Source organism: Fundulus heteroclitus, unplaced genomic scaffold, assembly GCF_011125445.2.
Source record: "Fundulus heteroclitus isolate FHET01 unplaced genomic scaffold, MU-UCD_Fhet_4.1 scaffold_52, whole genome shotgun sequence".
Classification (NCBI taxonomy): Eukaryota; Metazoa; Chordata; class Actinopteri; order Cyprinodontiformes; family Fundulidae; genus Fundulus; species Fundulus heteroclitus.
In genome coordinates, this window is record NW_023396945.1 from 1,154,745 (window position 1) to 1,172,281 (window position 17,537).

Consider the following 17,537-nt stretch of genomic DNA (forward strand, 5'->3'; position numbering starts at 1 on the left):
TTGATTACCACTTGTGTGAGCAGAACATCTGAAGTCTCCCTCAGGAAACCGAGTCCTGTTTAAGGTGAGACATAGGTGGGTTAGTATCTGAAACTGAAATGGGTAGAGAACAGGTTGTAGAAGGAGGGGAGACAGTGTCGTACTGGTGCAGAGGAGGTGAGGATATCCACTGAGGCTGAGGTTGGTCAGGAGATTGGTGGAGTTAATTATTGTCTCCTTCGGTCCTTCTTTTCCTAGTGGAAGTTGTGGATCGGCAAAATGTTGGAGGGTGGACTGGCAGGTGTGAGAGCGATGAATTATCGAGGAGCACTTGAGCCAGGAGAGCAGACAGAGGAGCGGTGTAAAGGTTCTTAAGGAGAGTTCTGAAAAAAGACACAGGGAATGAATAACAATACGTTGGAATCCAATGTCTGAGCATCGACAAAGAAAACAGATTTCTCTAAGGGAGGGTCAGCAACACGAAATGTAAGAATTCAAGAAATCTATGATACACAGAAGAGTAGCATCTGATTACCACTTGTTTGAGCAGAACATCTGAAGTCTCCCTCAGGAAACCGAGTCCTGTTTAAGGTGAGACATAGGTGGGTTAGTATCTGAAACTGAATTGGGTTGAGAATGTGGTGTACAAGAAGGGGTGATGGTTTCTTACTGGTGCAGAGGAGGAGAGGATATATGCAGAGGCTGAGGTTGGCTGCAGATTGGTGATAAGTGGAGTTACTGATTGTGTCCTTTTGTCCGTCTTTTCACGGTAAGAATTGTAGATCGGGCAGGCAGGTGAATGAGCGATGAGTTATAATGGACCACTTATGCCTGGAAGGCGGCCAGAGGAATGGTGTGTAGAGTCTTTTGGAGAGTTCTTAGAAAAGACGGAAGGAATGAGAAACAGTACGTTGGTAGTCCAATATCTGAGCATTTACAGAGATAACAAATTTATGTTAAGGAGAAACAGCAAAAGGAAATGTAAGAACTTCATCAATCTTAGCTAGACAGAAGAAGAGATTTTGATTACCACTTGTGTGAGCAGAACATCTGAAGTCTCCCTCAGGAAACCGAGTCCTGTTTAAGGTGAGACATAGGTGGGTTAGTATCTGAAACTGAAATGGGTAGAGAACAGGTTGTAGAAGGAGGGGAGACAGTGTCGTACTGGTGCAGAGGAGGTGAGGATATCCACTGAGGCTGAGGTTGGTCAGGAGATTGGTGGAGTTAATTATTGTCTCCTTCGGTCCTTCTTTTCCTAGTGGAAGTTGTGGATCGGCAAAATGTTGGAGGGTGGACTGGCAGGTGTGAGAGCGATGAATTATCGAGGAGCACTTGAGCCAGGAGAGCAGACAGAGGAGCGGTGTAAAGGTTCTTAAGGAGAGTTCTGAAAAAAGACACAGGGAATGAATAACAATACGTTGGAATCCAATGTCTGAGCATCGACAAAGAAAACAGATTTCTCTAACGGGAGGGTCAGCAACACGAAATGTAAGAATTCAAGAAATCTATGATACACAGAAGAGTAGCATCTGATTACCACTTGTGTGAGCAGAACATCTGAAGTCTCCCTCAGGAAACCGAGTCCTGTTTAAGGTGAGACATAGGTGGGTTAGTATCTGAAACTGAAATGGGTAGAGAACAGGTTGTAGAAGGAGGGGAGACAGTGTCGTACTGGTGCAGAGGAGGTGAGGATATCCACTGAGGCTGAGGTTGGTCAGGAGATTGGTGGAGTTAATTATTGTCTCCTTCGGTCCTTCTTTTCCTAGTGGAAGTTGTGGATCGACAAAATGTTGGAGGGTGGACTGGCAGGTGTGAGAGCGATGAATTATCGAGGAGCACTTGAGCCAGGAGAGCAGACAGAGGAGCGGTGTAAAGGTTCTTAAGGAGAGTTCTGAAAAAAGACATAGGGAATGAATAACAATACGTTGGAATCCAATGTCTGAGCATCGACAAAGAAAACAGATTTCTCTAAGGGGAGGGTCAGCAACACGAAATGTAAGAATTCAAGAAATCTATGATACACAGAAGAGTAGCATCTGATTACCACTTGTTTGAGCAGAACATCTGAAGTCTCCCTCAGGAAACCGAGTCCTGTTTAAGGTGAGACATAGGTGGGTTAGTATCTGAAACTGAATTGGGTTGAGAATGTGGTGTACAAGAAGGGGTGATGGTTTCTTACTGGTGCAGAGGAGGAGAGGATATATGCAGAGGCTGAGGTTGGCTGCAGATTGGTGATAAGTGGAGTTACTGATTGTGTCCTTTTGTCCGTCTTTTCACGGTAAGAATTGTAGATCGGGCAGGCAGGTGAATGAGCGATGAGTTATAATGGACCACTTATGCCTGGAAGGCGGCCAGAGGAATGGTGTGTAGAGTCTTTTGGAGAGTTCTTAGAAAAGACGGAAGGAATGAGAAACAGTACGCTGCAGTCCAATATCTGAGCATTTACAGAGATAACAAATTTATGTTAAGGAGAAACAGCAAAAGGAAATGTAAGAACTTCATCAATCTTAGCTAGACAGAAGAAGAGATTTTGATTACCACTTGTGTGAGCAGAACATCTGAAGTCTCCCTCAGGAAACCGAGTCCTGTTTAAGGTGAGACATAGGTGGGTTAGTATCTGAAACTGAAATGGGTAGAGAACAGGTTGTAGAAGGAGGGGAGACAGTGTCGTACTGGTGCAGAGGAGGTGAGGATATCCACTGAGGCTGAGGTTGGTCAGGAGATTGGTGGAGTTAATTATTGTCTCCTTCGGTCCTTCTTTTCCTAGTGGAAGTTGTGGATCGGCAAAATGTTGGAGGGTGGACTGGCAGGTGTGAGAGCGATGAATTATCGAGGAGCACTTGAGCCAGGAGAGCAGACAGAGGAGCGGTGTAAAGGTTCTTAAGGAGAGTTCTGAAAAAAGACAAAGGAATCAATAACAATACGTTGGAATCCAATGTCTGAGCATCGACAAAGAAAACAGATTTCTCTAACGGAGGGTCAGCAACACGAAATGTAAGAATTCAAGAAATCTATGATACACAGAAGAGTAGCATCTGATTACCACTTGTGTGAGCAGAACATCTGAAGTCTCCCTCAGGAAACCGAGTCCTGTTTAAGGTGAGACATAGGTGGGTTAGTATCTGAAACTGAAATGGGTAGAGAACAGGTTGTAGAAGGAGGGGAGACAGTGTCGTACTGGTGCAGAGGAGGTGAGGATATCCACTGAGGCTGAGGTTGGTCAGGAGATTGGTGGAGTTAATTATTGTCTCCTTCGGTCCTTCTTTTCCTAGTGGAAGTTGTGGATCGGCAAAATGTTGGAGGGTGGACTGGCAGGTGTGAGAGCGATGAATTATCGAGGAGCACTTGAGCCAGGAGAGCAGACAGAGGAGCGGTGTAAAGGTTCTTAAGGAGAGTTCTGAAAAAAGACACAGGGAATGAATAACAATACGTTGGAATCCAATGTCTGAGCATCAACAAAGAAAACAGATTTCTCTAACGGAGGGTCAGCAACACGAAATGTAAGAATTCAAGAAATCTATGATACACAGAAGAGTAGCATCTGATTACCACTTGTTTGAGCAGAACATCTGAAGTCTCCCTCAGGAAACCGAGTCCTGTTTAAGGTGAGACATAGGTGGGTTAGTATCTGAAACTGAATTGGGTTGAGAATGTGGTGTACAAGAAGGGGTGATGGTTTCTTACTGGTGCAGAGGAGGAGAGGATATATGCAGAGGCTGAGGTTGGCTGCAGATTGGTGATAAGTGGAGTTACTGATTGTGTCCTTTTGTCCGTCTTTTCACGGTAAGAATTGTAGATCGGGCAGGCAGGTGAATGAGCGATGAGTTATAATGGACCACTTATGCCTGGAAGGCGGCCAGAGGAATGGTGTGTAGAGTCTTTTGGAGAGTTCTTAGAAAAGACGGAAGGAATGAGAAACAGTACGTTGGAGTCCAATATCTGAGCATTTACAGAGATAACAAATTTATGTTAAGGAGAAACAGCAAAAGGAAATGTAAGAACTTCATCAATCTTAGCTAGACAGAAGAAGAGATTTTGATTACCACTTGTGTGAGCAGAACATCTGAAGTCTCCCTCAGGAAACCGAGTCCTGTTTAAGGTGAGACATAGGTGGGTTAGTATCTGAAACTGAAATGGGTAGAGAACAGGTTGTAGAAGGAGGGGAGACAGTGTCGTACTGGTGCAGAGGAGGTGAGGATATCCACTGAGGCTGAGGTTGGTCAGGAGATTGGTGGAGTTAATTATTGTCTCCTTCGGTCCTTCTTTTCCTAGTGGAAGTTGTGGATCGGCAAAAGGTTGGAGGGTGGACTGGCAGGTGTGAGAGCGATGAATTATCGAGGAGCACTTGAGCCAGGAGAGCAGACAGAGGAGCGGTGTAAAGGTTCTTAAGGAGAGTTCTGAAAAAAGACATAGGGAATGAATAACAATACGTTGGAATCCAATGTCTGAGCATCGACAAAGAAAACAGATTTCTCTAAGGGAGGGTCAGCAACACGAAATGTAAGAATTCAAGAAATCTATGATACACAGAAAAGTAGCATCTGATTACCACTTGTGTGAGCAGAACATCTGAAGTCTCCCTCAGGAAACCGAGTCCTGTTTAAGGTGAGACATAGGTGGGTTAGTATCTGAAACTGAAATGGGTAGAGAACAGGTTGTAGAAGGAGGGGAGACAGTGTCGTACTGGTGCAGAGGAGGTGAGGATATCCACTGAGGCTGAGGTTGGTCAGGAGATTGGTGGAGTTAATTATTGTCTCCTTCGGTCCTTCTTTTCCTAGTGGAAGTTGTGGATCGACAAAATGTTGGAGGGTGGACTGGCAGGTGTGAGAGCGATGAATTATCGAGGAGCACTTGAGCCAGGAGAGCAGACAGAGGAGCGGTGTAAAGGTTCTTAAGGAGAGTTCTGAAAAAAGACACAGGGAATGAATAACAATACGTTGGAATCCAATGTCTGAGCATCGACAAAGAAAACAGATTTCTCTAACGGAGGGTCAGCAACACGAAATGTAAGAATTCAAGAAATCTATGATACACAGAAGAGTAGCATCTGATTACCACTTGTTTGAGCAGAACATCTGAAGTCTCCCTCAGGAAACCGAGTCCTGTTTAAGGTGAGACATAGGTGGGTTAGTATCTGAAACTGAATTGGGTTGAGAATGTGGTGTACAAGAAGGGGTGATGGTTTCTTACTGGTGCAGAGGAGGGGAGGATATATGCAGAGGCTGAGGTTGGCTGCAGATTGGTGATAAGTGGAGTTACTGATTGTGTCCTTTTGTCCGTCTTTTCACGGTAAGAATTGTAGATTGGGCAGGCAGGTGAATGAGCGATGAGTTATAATGGACCACTTATGCCTGGAAGGCGGCCAGAGGAATGGTGTGTAGAGTCTTTTGGAGAGTTCTTAGAACAGACGGAAGGAATGAGAAACAGTACGTTGGAGTCCAATATCTGAGCATTTACAGAGATAACAAATTTATGTTAAGGAGAAACAGCAAAAGGAAATGTAAGAACTTCATCAATCTTAGCTAGACAGAAGAAGAGATTTTGATTACCACTTGTGTGAGCAGAACATCTGAAGTCTCCCTCAGGAAACCGAGTCCTGTTTAAGGTGAGACATAGGTGGGTTAGTATCTGAAACTGAAATGGGTAGAGAACAGGTTGTAGAAGGAGGGGAGACAGTGTCGTACTGGTGCAGAGGAGGTGAGGATATCCACTGAGGCTGAGGTTGGTCAGGAGATTGGTGGAGTTAATTATTGTCTCCTTCGGTCCTTCTTTTCCTAGTGGAAGTTGTGGATCGGCAAAATGTTGGAGGGTGGACTGGCAGGTGTGAGAGCGATGAATTATCGAGGAGCACTTGAGCCAGGAGAGCAGACAAGGAGCGGTGTAGAGGTTCTTAAGGAGAGTTCTGAAAAAAGAGACAAAGAATGAATAACAATACGTTGGAATCCAATGTCTGAGCATCGACAAAGAAAACAGATTTCTCTAACGGAGGGTCAGCAACACGAAATGTAAGAATTCAAGAAATCTATGATACACAGAAGAGTAGCATCTGATTACCACTTGTTTGAGCAGAACATCTGAAGTCTCCCTCAAGAAACCGAGTCCTGTTTAAGGTGAGACATAGGTGGGTTAGTATCTGAAACTGAAATGGGTAGAGAACAGGTTGTAGAAGGAGGGGAGACAGTGTCGTACTGGTGCAGAGGAGGTGAGGATATCCACTGAGGCTGAGGTTGGTCAGGAGATTGGTGGAGTTAATTATTGTCTCCTTCGGTCCTTCTTTTCCTAGTGGAAGTTGTGGATTGGCAAAATGTTGGAGGGTGGACTGGCAGGTGTGAGAGTGATGAATTATCGAGGAGCACTTGAGCCAGGAGAGCAGAAAGAGGAGCGGTGTAAAGGTTCTTAAGGAGAGTTCTGAAAAAAGACACAGGGAATGAATAACAATACGTTGGAATCCAATGTCTGAGCATCAACAAAGAAAACAGATTTCTCTAACGGAGGGTCAGCAACACGAAATGTAAGAATTCAAGAAATCTATGATACACAGAAGAGTAGCATCTGATTACCACTTGTTTGAGCAGAACATCTGAAGTCTCCCTCAGGAAACCGAGTCCTGTTTAAGTTGAGACATAGGTGGGTTAGTATCTGAAACTGAATTGGGTTGAGAATGTGGTGTACAAGAAGGGGTGATGGTTTCTTACTGGTGCAGAGGAGTAGAGGATATATGCAGAGGCTGAGGTTGGCTGCAGATTGGTGCTAAGTGGAGTTACTGATTGTGTCCTTTTGTCCGTCTTTTCACGGTAAGAATTGTAGATCGGGCAGGCAGGTGAATGAGCGATGAGTTATAATGGACCACTTATGCCTGGAAGGCGGCCAGAGGAATGGTGTGTAGAGTCTTTTGGAGAGTTCTTAGAAAAGACGGAAGGAATGAGAAACAGTACGTTGGTGTTCAATATCTGAGCATTTACAGAAATAACAAATTTATGTTAAGGAGAAACAGCAAAAGGAAATGTAAGAACTTCATCAATCTTAGCTAGACAGAAGAAGATATTTTGATTACCACTTGTGTGAGCAGAACATCTGAAGTCTCCCTCAGGAAACCGAGTCCTGTTTAAGGTGAGACATAGGTGGGTTAGTATCTGAAACTGAAATGGGTAGAGAACAGGTTGTAGAAGGAGCGGAGACAGTGTCGTACTGGTGCAGAGGAGGTGAGGATATCCACTGAGGCTGAGGTTGGTCAGGAGATTGGTGGAGTTAATTATTGTCTCCTTCGGTCCTTCTTTTCCTAGTGGAAGTTGTGGATCGGCAAAATGTTGGGGGGTGGACTGGCAGGTGTGAGAGCGATGTATTATCGAGGAGCACTTGAGCCAGGAGAGCAGACAAGGAGCGGAGTAGAGGTTCTTAAGGAGAGTTCTGAAAAAAGACACAGGGAATGAATAACAATACGTTGGAATCCAATGTCTGAGCATCGACAAAGAAAACTGATTTCTCTAACGGAGGGTCAGCAACACGAAATGTAAGAATTCAAGAAATCTATGATACACAGAAGAGTAGCATCTGATTACCACTTGTTTGAGCAGAACATCTGAAGTCTCCCTCAAGAAACCGAGTCCTGTTTAAGGTGAGACATAGGTGGGTTAGTATCTGAAACTGAAATGGGTAGAGAACAGGTTGTAGAAGGAGGGGACACAGTGTCGTACTGGTGCAGAGGAGGTGAGGATATCCACTGAGGCTGAGGTTGGTCAGGAGATTGGTGGAGTTAATTATTGTCTCCTTCGGTCCTTCTTTTCCTAGTGGAAGTTGTGGATCGGCAAAAGGTTGGAGGGTGGACTGGCAGGTGTGAGAGCGATGAATTATCGAGGAGCACTTGAGCCAGGAGAGCAGACAGAGGAGCGGTGTAAAGGTTCTTAAGGAGAGTTCTGAAAAAGACACAAGGAATAAATAACAATACGTTGGAATCCAATATCTGAGCATCGACAAAGAAAACAGATTTCTCTAACGGAGGGTCAGCAACACGAAATGTAAGAATTCAAGAAATCTATGATACACAGAAGAGTAGCATCTGATTACCACTTGTGTGAGCAGAACATCTGAAGTCTCCCTCAGGAAACCGAGTCCTGTTTAAGGTGAGACATAGGTGGGTTAGTATCTGAAACTGAATTGGGTTAAGAATGTGGTATACAAGAAGGGGTGATGGTTTCTTACTGGTGCAGAGGAGGGGAGGATATATTTAGAGAATGACGTTGGCAGGAAATTGGTGGAGTGAATGATTCTTATCAGTATCCTGGAGGAGAGGTAATGGGATTAGTATCTGAAACTGAAATGATTTGAGAATGTGTTGTAAAAGGAGTGGTGAAGATGTCTTACTGTTGCAGATGAGGCGATGATATCCACAGAGGCTGAGGGCAGCACACGATTGGTGTTTGGTGGAGTTGGTGATTGTCTCCTTCTTTCCATCTTTTCCAAGTTGGAGTTGTGGATTGGTAGAAGGTTGGATGGGTGCACTGGGAGGTGATTGACTATGCATTATAGAGGAGGACTTGTACGATAAGGGTCTCCAGAGGAACAGTTTGGTTATTCTGAAAATGTTCCAGACTTGGGCTTGAACTCCACTTGTGGCAGGAAAGGCATATGGCGTAAGATATGTCAAGTATAAATGAAAGTTGTACTGGCTTGCTGTACTGACTCCTGAATAGGAGAGACTTAAAAAAATCCTCCAGTCTAAGAGGATTTCATGAGCAGGGGTCAATGTCCAGTAGTCAATAGGCATTTTTTAGGAATCATAAGTGTTAGTTTTTTTGTTTTTTCAAGTACCTCAGGCAGGAAGGTAATTGTAAGGTTATGGCTGGATTTTGGTTTTGTAATCATTGATCCATTTGCTACAACGAGGCCCTGAAACACATGGGCACATGGAGGATACCAGCAATGGCAGTTTAAATCAATCACAGCTACATCCACTGACCATCCATTCATCCATCCATTTTCCAAACCGCTTTATCCCTCATGGGGTCGCGGGGGGTGCTGGTGCCTATCTCCAGCGTTCACTGGGCAAGAGGCGGGGTACACCCTGGACAGGTCGCCAGTCTGTCGCAGGGCAACACAGAGAGACAGACAGGACAAACAACCTTTCACGCACACACTCACACCTAAGGACAATTTGGACAAGTCAATTAACCTAACAGTCATGTTTTTTGGACTGTGGGAGGAAGCCGGAGTACCGGAGAGAACCCACGCATGCACAGGGAGAACATGCAAACTCCATGCAGAAAGACCCAGGGGTGTACTCGAACCCAGGACCTTCTTGCTGCAAGGCAACAGCGCTACCCACTGCGCCACTGTGCAGCCCTACATCCACTGACCCCCCCCCAAAAAAAATAAAAAAATCCACTGACCAAAAAACAGAATCACCAAGTCAGCACCCAGTAGAAATGGTCCAGTTTGGTTTTATTCTCCTCCACAGGCAGACAACAGGCAGGTGTCAAAATGAATCATACAGGAAGCCGCTATGTCCAGATAAGCCCTCAAAGGGCATAAGTGATGACAATATGAGTGAGGTGATGGTGTCACAGGTAGTTACCGGTGTGTCCGGGAGTAAGCTGGAACAGTGAGCGAAGGTCAACAGACACAGAGAATGACTCGTAGACGCATCAGACAGCACCACTAGCAGGTGGTGGAGTTGGACACAGTTGTATTGCATGCATGCATGTAGCAGGTTGTAGAAATCCATTAACCTGGCTAATGAGGCACACAGATGTCACAGTGACCAAAGATGGGACCACCAGACATCTGCATGCCCCACATGCCAGGTAATGGCATGAAACACTCACCCAGGCTCATTACTTAACATGTGGGGTATAAAGATGTCATGGTAAACAATGTTGGAACCAAACATCTATATTCCCCACATGCAAGGTAATGGCAAAAAATGCCCACCAAGTCCCGTTCCTTGGGATGTAGGGAGTACAGATATCTGGATCCAATATTGGACCACAATTAACATCCATTCTCCTCACATGCCAAGAAATGGCATATAACACCAACCTGGGCTCAATGTCCTGCAGGTGGGGCTTATAGATCTCTGATTCCAACATTATTTCCCATATGCCAGGGAATGGCAGGAGACACCCACTGAGTCTCATTCCATGACATGTGGGGCTTACATATGTCTGGATCAAATATTGGATGACAATAAAATCTCTATGGCCCATGTGCCGGGCAATGGCACAAAACAGAGACCCAGGCTCGTTGTTTGGTTCCAACATATGTACCCTTATCAACTGTACTTCCCCACATGCTGGGAAATGGCAAAAATTTCCCACCCTGTTTCCTGGCCTGGCCTTTGGGGTGTACATACATCTGGGCCACAATGACATCTGTACACCCCACATGCCAGTCAATGGAATGAGACGCCCACCCAGGCTCATTGTCTGTTTTGAGGGGTGTGCAAATATGTTGATGCGATACTGGGCGAAAAATAACATCTGTCTATCCACACATACCAGGCAACAACACAAAACGCTTACTCAGGCTCATTGTCTGGCACATGGCACATATAAATGTCTGGTTCTAGCATTACTAACCATGACAACTGTACGTCGCAAATGCCAAACAGCTTGAAACACCCACTCAGACTCATTCCCTAGCATGAGGCCATACAGATATCATGGTGGCAAATGGAGCAACATGACATCTGTAAGCCCCACATGCCTGGCAAGAACATTAAATGCTCACCCTGGCTCATTGCCTGCCATGTGGGGCATACAGATCTTTTGTCCCAGCATAGAAAACCATGATAAGAGTAAGCTCCACATATCAGGCAATATCACAAAACACCAACCCAGACTCATTACCTAGTATGTGGGGTATACAGATACAGATCAATGGAGGAACCCCACATCTGTATGCCCCACACGGGCTGCATACACACTAATGGTAACAGAAAAACTCCCAAACAGCCTAAATACGTAGCATGAGGGGCTTACAGATGTCTGGTTCCATCATTTGTTCACCAGTACATCTGAATGCTCCATGAGCTAGGTTAATGCATCTCTACAACCCACCTTCACATGAACCCACAACACAAACCCTATCCAACTCCATCAAGTGCTGATGATGCTGTCTAAGGAGCCTGCGAGACAGACTCTGCGTTCACTGACCTTCACCTGCTGCTCCGACTGACTGCTGGACGCTCCGGTAGCTGCCTGTGACACCACTGCTTCACTCACCGTGCCACCACTCATGCTCTCTGGTGGCCCTTTCTGACGTAGCGGACTCCTGGAAGTCAACATTTTTGACACCCATCATTCATCTATCTGCCTGTGGATGAAATAATGTCCGATTCAGACCATGACTATTGGGTGCTGACTTGGTGAAGATTGGGTGAAAAGATTTGTCAGTGAATGTAGCTGTGTTGATTATTTCCAAAAAATTTTGCAGGTTGTGCAAATAATCCAGCGTTTTAACCAGACCACTTCAGGGCCACCTGAAGGACTTTTTAAAGGGCTTGGAGAGGGCTTTGCCAACAGAAGAGAAAACCCTTTTGAGGATGGGTTTCTCTGCTGTCTTCAGTATTTTCTCTCTACAAAGAGAAAGCGTTGCCTTCTCTACGTTTGAGTCGTTTAAATCCAGCAATATAAAAAGGTCGGCCTGTGACCAGCCAGTCCTTTCAGAGACCTCTCTCAAGATGAAAACACTGAGTTTCTTCAGACTCTTTTGGATCTCCTTCAAATCCTCTCCCTCCACCTCAGCACAGAGCTTCTCAGAAAGCCTCTTGGTGATAGCTTGAACGTCTTTGTAGTTGCATCTTATCACCGATTTAGTTACTGCCTGCATAACAAGTGCATTAATGAGCAGGCTGATGGATGACTTCCGCTCTTCCTTCTCTGAGCCTGAAGCCAATGGCGCTGGCTCAACATCCAGTGTGGTAACCTCTGGTCCCGGCTTAAGCTCCTGTCCCTTTCTATTCACTCCTTGAAGAATCTGCTTCTCAGACACTGATGTTTTCAGCCCTGCAACATCCTTCTCCTCCTCACTGGGTTCCTCTTTAACAGCCAGTGGCTGCTGTGGTGCAACTCTCTTGTATCGTCGCTGACTGTATTTTTGAAAGAACGCTTTGATTCTTGTTCCAACTCCTTTGTTCTGCTGTTTTGCTGTGGTTACTGAAACAGCTCTGCCATTCAACCCTTGATTGTTACGGGGTTCAATGATATCCTCCGAGATATCTTGGGTCTCTAATTGTTGGTGTTTAGAGATGATCTTTTTGATCTCTTTGACCTCTGATGGTTCCTCAGTGATGAATTTGTTCACCATCTTGAGCTCTGACTCCTTTTCCTTAGAGATAAAATAATTTACCTTCATCATTTCAGAAATCTCCTCATATACAAATTCATCCACCCTCTAAAGATCTGATTCCTTCTTTTTAAAGATACATTTCTTTACCTTGCTCACTTCTAAAACCTCCTTAGAGATGAATCTGTCCACCATCTTCAGCTCTGACTCCTTTTGCATAGAGATAAAATAATTTACCTTCATCATTTCAGAAATCTCATCAGATATAAATGTATCCACCATCTAAACATCTGAGTCTTTAGTTTTAAAGATATAATCATTTACCTTGTTCATCTCTGAGTGCTCCTCAGGGATGAATTTTTCCACCATTTTCAACCCCGACTCCCTTTCCTTAAAGATAAAATAATTTACCTTAGGGGTTGTTCAAAATCCTAGATATTTTCACAAGTTTACAAACATCCTTTTTTTTAACCCCCTCCCCACAAGCGTACATATAAAGGCTGATTTTGGCAAGCCCCAATTTAGTATAACTGAGATATTCAACCTATTGTTTGATAAAATTGTTGTTAGCACATTTTGCAAAAAAGGAATACAATAGAATATATATATTCAGAGAGCAAAGTCCACATGCAAACTCAACATTTGAATATTTTACTATGAACAACATATATTTATTGGGTTGAAAACTTTATATCAGTACTTTATTCAAACAGAGGGATAAATATTATGTTTGGCATCATCATCTCGGTTGGTTGTTGTTATTTATGGCTTGTCTTGTTCAAATTCATGCAGTGTTTATTTAAAACTGTGGACTAGTCAAACATCCCATTGCTCAAACGGACCAATCACCTAGAAACCAAAGGGTTTTGGACACATCAGATACAGCACCGTGACTTGCTCGGTAAAATCCATGTCCACCACGGTGAGTGTTACTGACAGGAGAAACCGACTAACGTATAGATGCTCCTCCTATTTGATGACCCAGTGAAGCAAGCGTGGGTGAAATTGGCTTCGTTTTCTGTGCGGATTGTTTGCGAGAGAGAGGCGAAATGTCAAGCGACCAACAGCAGGCAATCAAGGCGAAAAATTAGCCTTGTTTGTGTTTGGTGTGAACGCACCCTAAGGGAACGCCAGCCGTTAGCGCAACATGTTTTCAGAGCTGTTATGTGTTGTAGAAATGTATCAAAATAAGACGAAATAACCAATGTCCTAGTGACTTTATGCGGGACCGTTTGCAACGTGTAGGAAGAACATTAAGTGCATGGATACACGTTCTGAAAGCTGGCCACTGCCAATAGCCCTGGGCTCTGCGGGAAGGTCAGGGAAGCGAGGCAAAAACAAAGCACAGTCAGAAACGCACGGTTCAGAAACACTTCGGGGCAAGGTGTGTGTGCGGACAGATATTTAGCCAGCTGCTGTCTGTAACGCAGCAGTAGCACGAGCAGGTCTCTTGTTGCGTGGCGCGATAGCTAGCTAAAGGGGTTCTGTTAGGTACAAAGCCAAGCCCAAATAAGTAACCTTATGTTCAGAAACAAACCCAAAACAAAACCACCTGTGACTCACAAAATTTACAAGTAGCTTTAGAAAGAAATGAAAAACAGTTTATAATAAGCAAATTTGGCAACACTGTTACCGCCTCTCTGTCAACAAGTTTGCTAAGCAGGAGAACAGCAAAATGTGCTAAAAATACGGGCCGTATTACTGCAGGTCATCATTTAAGCGTACACAAGACCCCACCGCCCAAAGAGTAGGGTTTGTGCACATGTGAAAAGGCTGGATATTGGAAACAACCCCTTAATCATTTCAGTAACATCATCAGATATAACTTAATCAACCATCTAAAGCTCTGATTCCTTCTTTTTAAAGATAAAATAATTCACCTTGTTCATCGCTGAACCCTCCTCAGAAATGAATCTGTCCACCATCTTCAGCTCCAACACCTTTTCCTTAGAGATAAAATAATTTACCTTCATCATTTTAGAAATTTCATCAGATATAAATGTATCCTCCATCTAAACATCTGAGTCTTTTGTTTTAAAGATAAAATCATTTACCTTGTTCATCTCTGAAAGCTCCTCAGGGATGAATTTTTCCACCATTTTCAACCCCGACTCCCTTTCCTTAGAGATAAAATAATTTATCTTAACACACACAAACTCAAACACATTAAGAGCAGATCATATACACCCTTATTGAGTCTATTAAAAGAAAACAAATAAAAAGTACATACTCTTTTTTTCAGACGCCCTCCCCAAAAGCGTACATAAAAAGGTTGATTTTGGCAAGCCCCAATTTAGTATAATTGAGATATTCAACCTATTACACTGTGATTTTTCTCCTGCATTGTTTGCGATTTTATCAAACAATAGACTTAGACAACTTTATTTGTCATTTTGTATGCACAGGGTGCGTACAGAACGAAATTTCGTTGCATACAGCTTGTAGATTACAGTAAATTAAATTACAGTATGAGGTGCAGCAGTGATTTAAAAGTAAACACTTGAAATGTAAACAATGCAGGAGAAAAATCACAGTGTGAGGTGCAGCAGTGATTTAAAAGTAAACAATTGAAATGTAAACAATGCAGGAGAAAAATCACAGTGTGAGGTGCAGCAGTGATTTAAAAGTAAACAATTGAAATGTAAACAATGCAGGAGAAAAATCACAGTGTGAGGTGCAGCAGTGATTTAAAAGTAAACAATTGAAATGTCTGCACATTTTGCAAAAAAGGAATACACTGCAATATATATTTTTAGAAAGCAAAGTCCACATGCAAACAAAACATTTGAATATCTTACTATCAACTACATATATCAATTGGGTAGAAAACGTTTCAGTACTTTGCTCAAACAGAGGGATAAATATTATGTCTAGCCTCATCATCTGGGTTGGTTGTTGTTATTCATAGTTCATCTTGTTCAAATGCATGCACTGTTTATTTAAAACTGTGGACTAGTTAAAACACCCTATTGCTCAAACTGGTTCTTTCTTCTTAAAGATAAAATAATTCACCTTGTTCATCGCTGAAAGCTCCTCAGAAATGAATTCGTCCACCATCTTCAGCTCCAACTCCTTTTCCTTAGACATAAAATAATTGACCTTCATCATTTCAGAAATCTCATCAGATGTAAATCAATCCACCATCTAAAGATCTGATTTCTTTTCTTTAGAGCTAAAATCATTTACCTTGTTCATCGCTGAAAGCTCCTCAGAGATGAATTCATCCACAAGCTTCAGATCTGACTCCTGGTCCTCAGGAATAAAGTCCCTCTCCTCGTTGATCTCTGTTTCTGCCTCCTCAAGCTCTGGTTCCTCTTCCACAGTCTGGGAATCACCCAGATCAGAACTGATGGGCTGAAGCTCTTCTGTCTGCTGCCTATTGAGGGCATCTTGCTGGTCTTTAGCAACGTTTTGCTTCCTCTGCTCATGTTGTCTAGTCCACTCAACTAACAGTTCCTCTAGCAGTCTCACTGCATGTGGAAGCATTATATCCACTCTGTCCATCTCAGAGACATAAGAAGCTAATTGATTATCCTTGGGGCCGAGGAAATAGCTCACTTTTGCTTTGACAAGTTTGACAAATTGCTTGTTGAAGGTGTCAAAGCTCTTGAGTTGAGTCGTTCGACGCATCCTATGGAAGTCTAGAAATGATGTTAGCACTGACTCGCCCACAGCGGTTTCCACATCCCCAGATGTGAAGCGTCCTATGTAGATGAAGCCGGTACATTCATCCGCGACATTCAACACCAGCTCCTTGATCTTAGATAAGGTGTCAGCATCGGGTTCTCCTACGGCCAAATCCATGGTCTGCTCAATTGAGATGGACGAAAAGAAATGTTCCATCGATGGTATAATAAACTCTCGTGGGACTACTGGAGCCCCTGAACTGGTGGAGTCGTTCATGGCTTCTTCGTTTGCACTGGTTCGTAAAGCAAACTCTGGGATTGTCAATCCCAGCGCAAACTCTGGGATTGACAATCAATCAATCAATCAATCAAAAGTAAAACTAAATCAATTGTAAAAAATAGTAAAAATTGTAAAAATCGTGAAAATCGCAAGCTATCGCTAACTGTGTAGTTTTCTCTCACCAAAAACACGTCTGTCTCTCACAAAGAAAGTGCCAGAAGTAAAGAATAATTCCGTTAAACGGTCTTCAAGAGCAGAGAAGCTACTGCGTTGTCATCACCATCAAAGGAGCTGTTATGATGCGGAATTTCCACCCAGGAATGCAGATCAGCTTAGCAACCGTTGCTAAGTACGTTTCCAGCCTTCCAATGTGGCATTTTTTTCATTGAAAATATCCATTTCTTTCTTCGGTAAACGAAAGAAACGTACATGCCTACGACTTGTCTCACAAGAAGTCGTAGGCATTGTTTAGATTCCAAAAATAAACTAACTAAAAGCACGCTCTAATTCACCCGTTTTTTCACGGTAGTAGACGAGAACAGTACTGTTTTTGCCTACCCGCGGGACCCGGATGTAGCGCGGACGTCACGCGTGAACTGGTCTATATCTTTGTATTTGCGGCAATATTGCATATTCTAAAAATTAAACAACAGAAATACATAAAAAATACATTGTTTTTTTAATAGCAAAAATGTTTCCCAGTTGTGGTTAGGGAAATAAAAATATATAAACCATTTCTTAAAGTACATAAACCCCCAGCTAAACACATAGGAGTACAGAAACGTATTTGATTTTGAAGTTTTTTGAAGTTTCTTTTATCATTTATTTAATTTGCATATGTATGTATTTTGTGCTTAATAAATGTATTTTAATAAGGTATCACTTCGCTTTGTGTGTGTTCTTTGTTCTATTCCCTGTTCGTTTTTGTAAAAAAAAACAAAAAAAAAAAACAATGCGGCTACAATAATAACGAGGTTTTCTCTAGTTTATGATGTGTACACCAGAGGGCGCTAAAATCTCAATCGATAATTTTAACTTTCTAATAAAATAAATGTTTAGAACAAGATTATTTGTATAACGAAATTCACCGTAAAATTAAGGATGAAATATTTTTCTTCAAGTCCTGTTTGAACAAGCAATAAAACTAACAGAGTGCATTCAGACAATACAGATAAGTTTTTCAATGGCGCATGTATACTTAAATAACCATAACTTCCTCAATTGTCTAACGATTCTCAAACTGTTTGATTTGATAATTAAACAAAAGTCAGACAAGTAGTTATCACACTGCACACTTATGAATAATTAAAACCATGGAATGAAAAGAACATTGAATAAAACTTACAGGTGCAATAAATATACACATGCAC

The 17,537-nt window shown here is 42.9% G+C and overlaps 1 protein-coding gene across 1 annotated transcript in view; it reads right to left on the reverse strand.

The window, feature by feature from the left end:
- LOC118560934 overlaps positions 1 to 16,671 on the reverse strand; it is a 33,731-nt gene extending 17,060 nt beyond the window's left edge. The window contains exons 1-42 of the mRNA XM_036132499.1: positions 15,448 to 16,671; positions 15,274 to 15,339; positions 14,316 to 14,381; positions 14,142 to 14,207; positions 12,586 to 12,651; positions 12,412 to 12,471; positions 11,130 to 12,303; positions 8,341 to 8,477; positions 8,179 to 8,257; positions 8,044 to 8,090; positions 7,674 to 7,892; positions 7,539 to 7,585; positions 7,169 to 7,386; positions 7,034 to 7,080; positions 6,675 to 6,881; positions 6,540 to 6,586; positions 6,169 to 6,387; positions 6,034 to 6,080; positions 5,664 to 5,881; positions 5,529 to 5,575; positions 5,170 to 5,376; positions 5,035 to 5,081; positions 4,664 to 4,882; positions 4,529 to 4,575; positions 4,158 to 4,376; positions 4,023 to 4,069; positions 3,664 to 3,870; positions 3,529 to 3,575; positions 3,158 to 3,376; positions 3,023 to 3,069; positions 2,653 to 2,871; positions 2,518 to 2,564; positions 2,159 to 2,365; positions 2,024 to 2,070; positions 1,652 to 1,870; positions 1,517 to 1,563; positions 1,145 to 1,363; positions 1,010 to 1,056; positions 650 to 856; positions 515 to 561; positions 144 to 362; positions 9 to 55 (exon numbers count right to left, since the gene is read on the reverse strand). Of these exons, the coding sequence (XP_035988392.1) occupies positions 11,446 to 12,303; positions 12,412 to 12,471; positions 12,586 to 12,651; positions 14,142 to 14,207; positions 14,316 to 14,381; positions 15,274 to 15,339; positions 15,448 to 16,164 (1,899 nt within the window). The 5' untranslated portion in view covers positions 16,165 to 16,671 and the 3' untranslated portion in view covers positions 9 to 55; positions 144 to 362; positions 515 to 561; ... (31 more) ...; positions 8,341 to 8,477; positions 11,130 to 11,445. The remainder of the gene's footprint in view (positions 1 to 8; positions 56 to 143; positions 363 to 514; positions 562 to 649; positions 857 to 1,009; positions 1,057 to 1,144; positions 1,364 to 1,516; positions 1,564 to 1,651; positions 1,871 to 2,023; positions 2,071 to 2,158; positions 2,366 to 2,517; positions 2,565 to 2,652; positions 2,872 to 3,022; positions 3,070 to 3,157; positions 3,377 to 3,528; positions 3,576 to 3,663; positions 3,871 to 4,022; positions 4,070 to 4,157; positions 4,377 to 4,528; positions 4,576 to 4,663; positions 4,883 to 5,034; positions 5,082 to 5,169; positions 5,377 to 5,528; positions 5,576 to 5,663; positions 5,882 to 6,033; positions 6,081 to 6,168; positions 6,388 to 6,539; positions 6,587 to 6,674; positions 6,882 to 7,033; positions 7,081 to 7,168; positions 7,387 to 7,538; positions 7,586 to 7,673; positions 7,893 to 8,043; positions 8,091 to 8,178; positions 8,258 to 8,340; positions 8,478 to 11,129; positions 12,304 to 12,411; positions 12,472 to 12,585; positions 12,652 to 14,141; positions 14,208 to 14,315; positions 14,382 to 15,273; positions 15,340 to 15,447) is intronic.
- Positions 16,672 to 17,537: the final 866 nt, after the last annotated feature.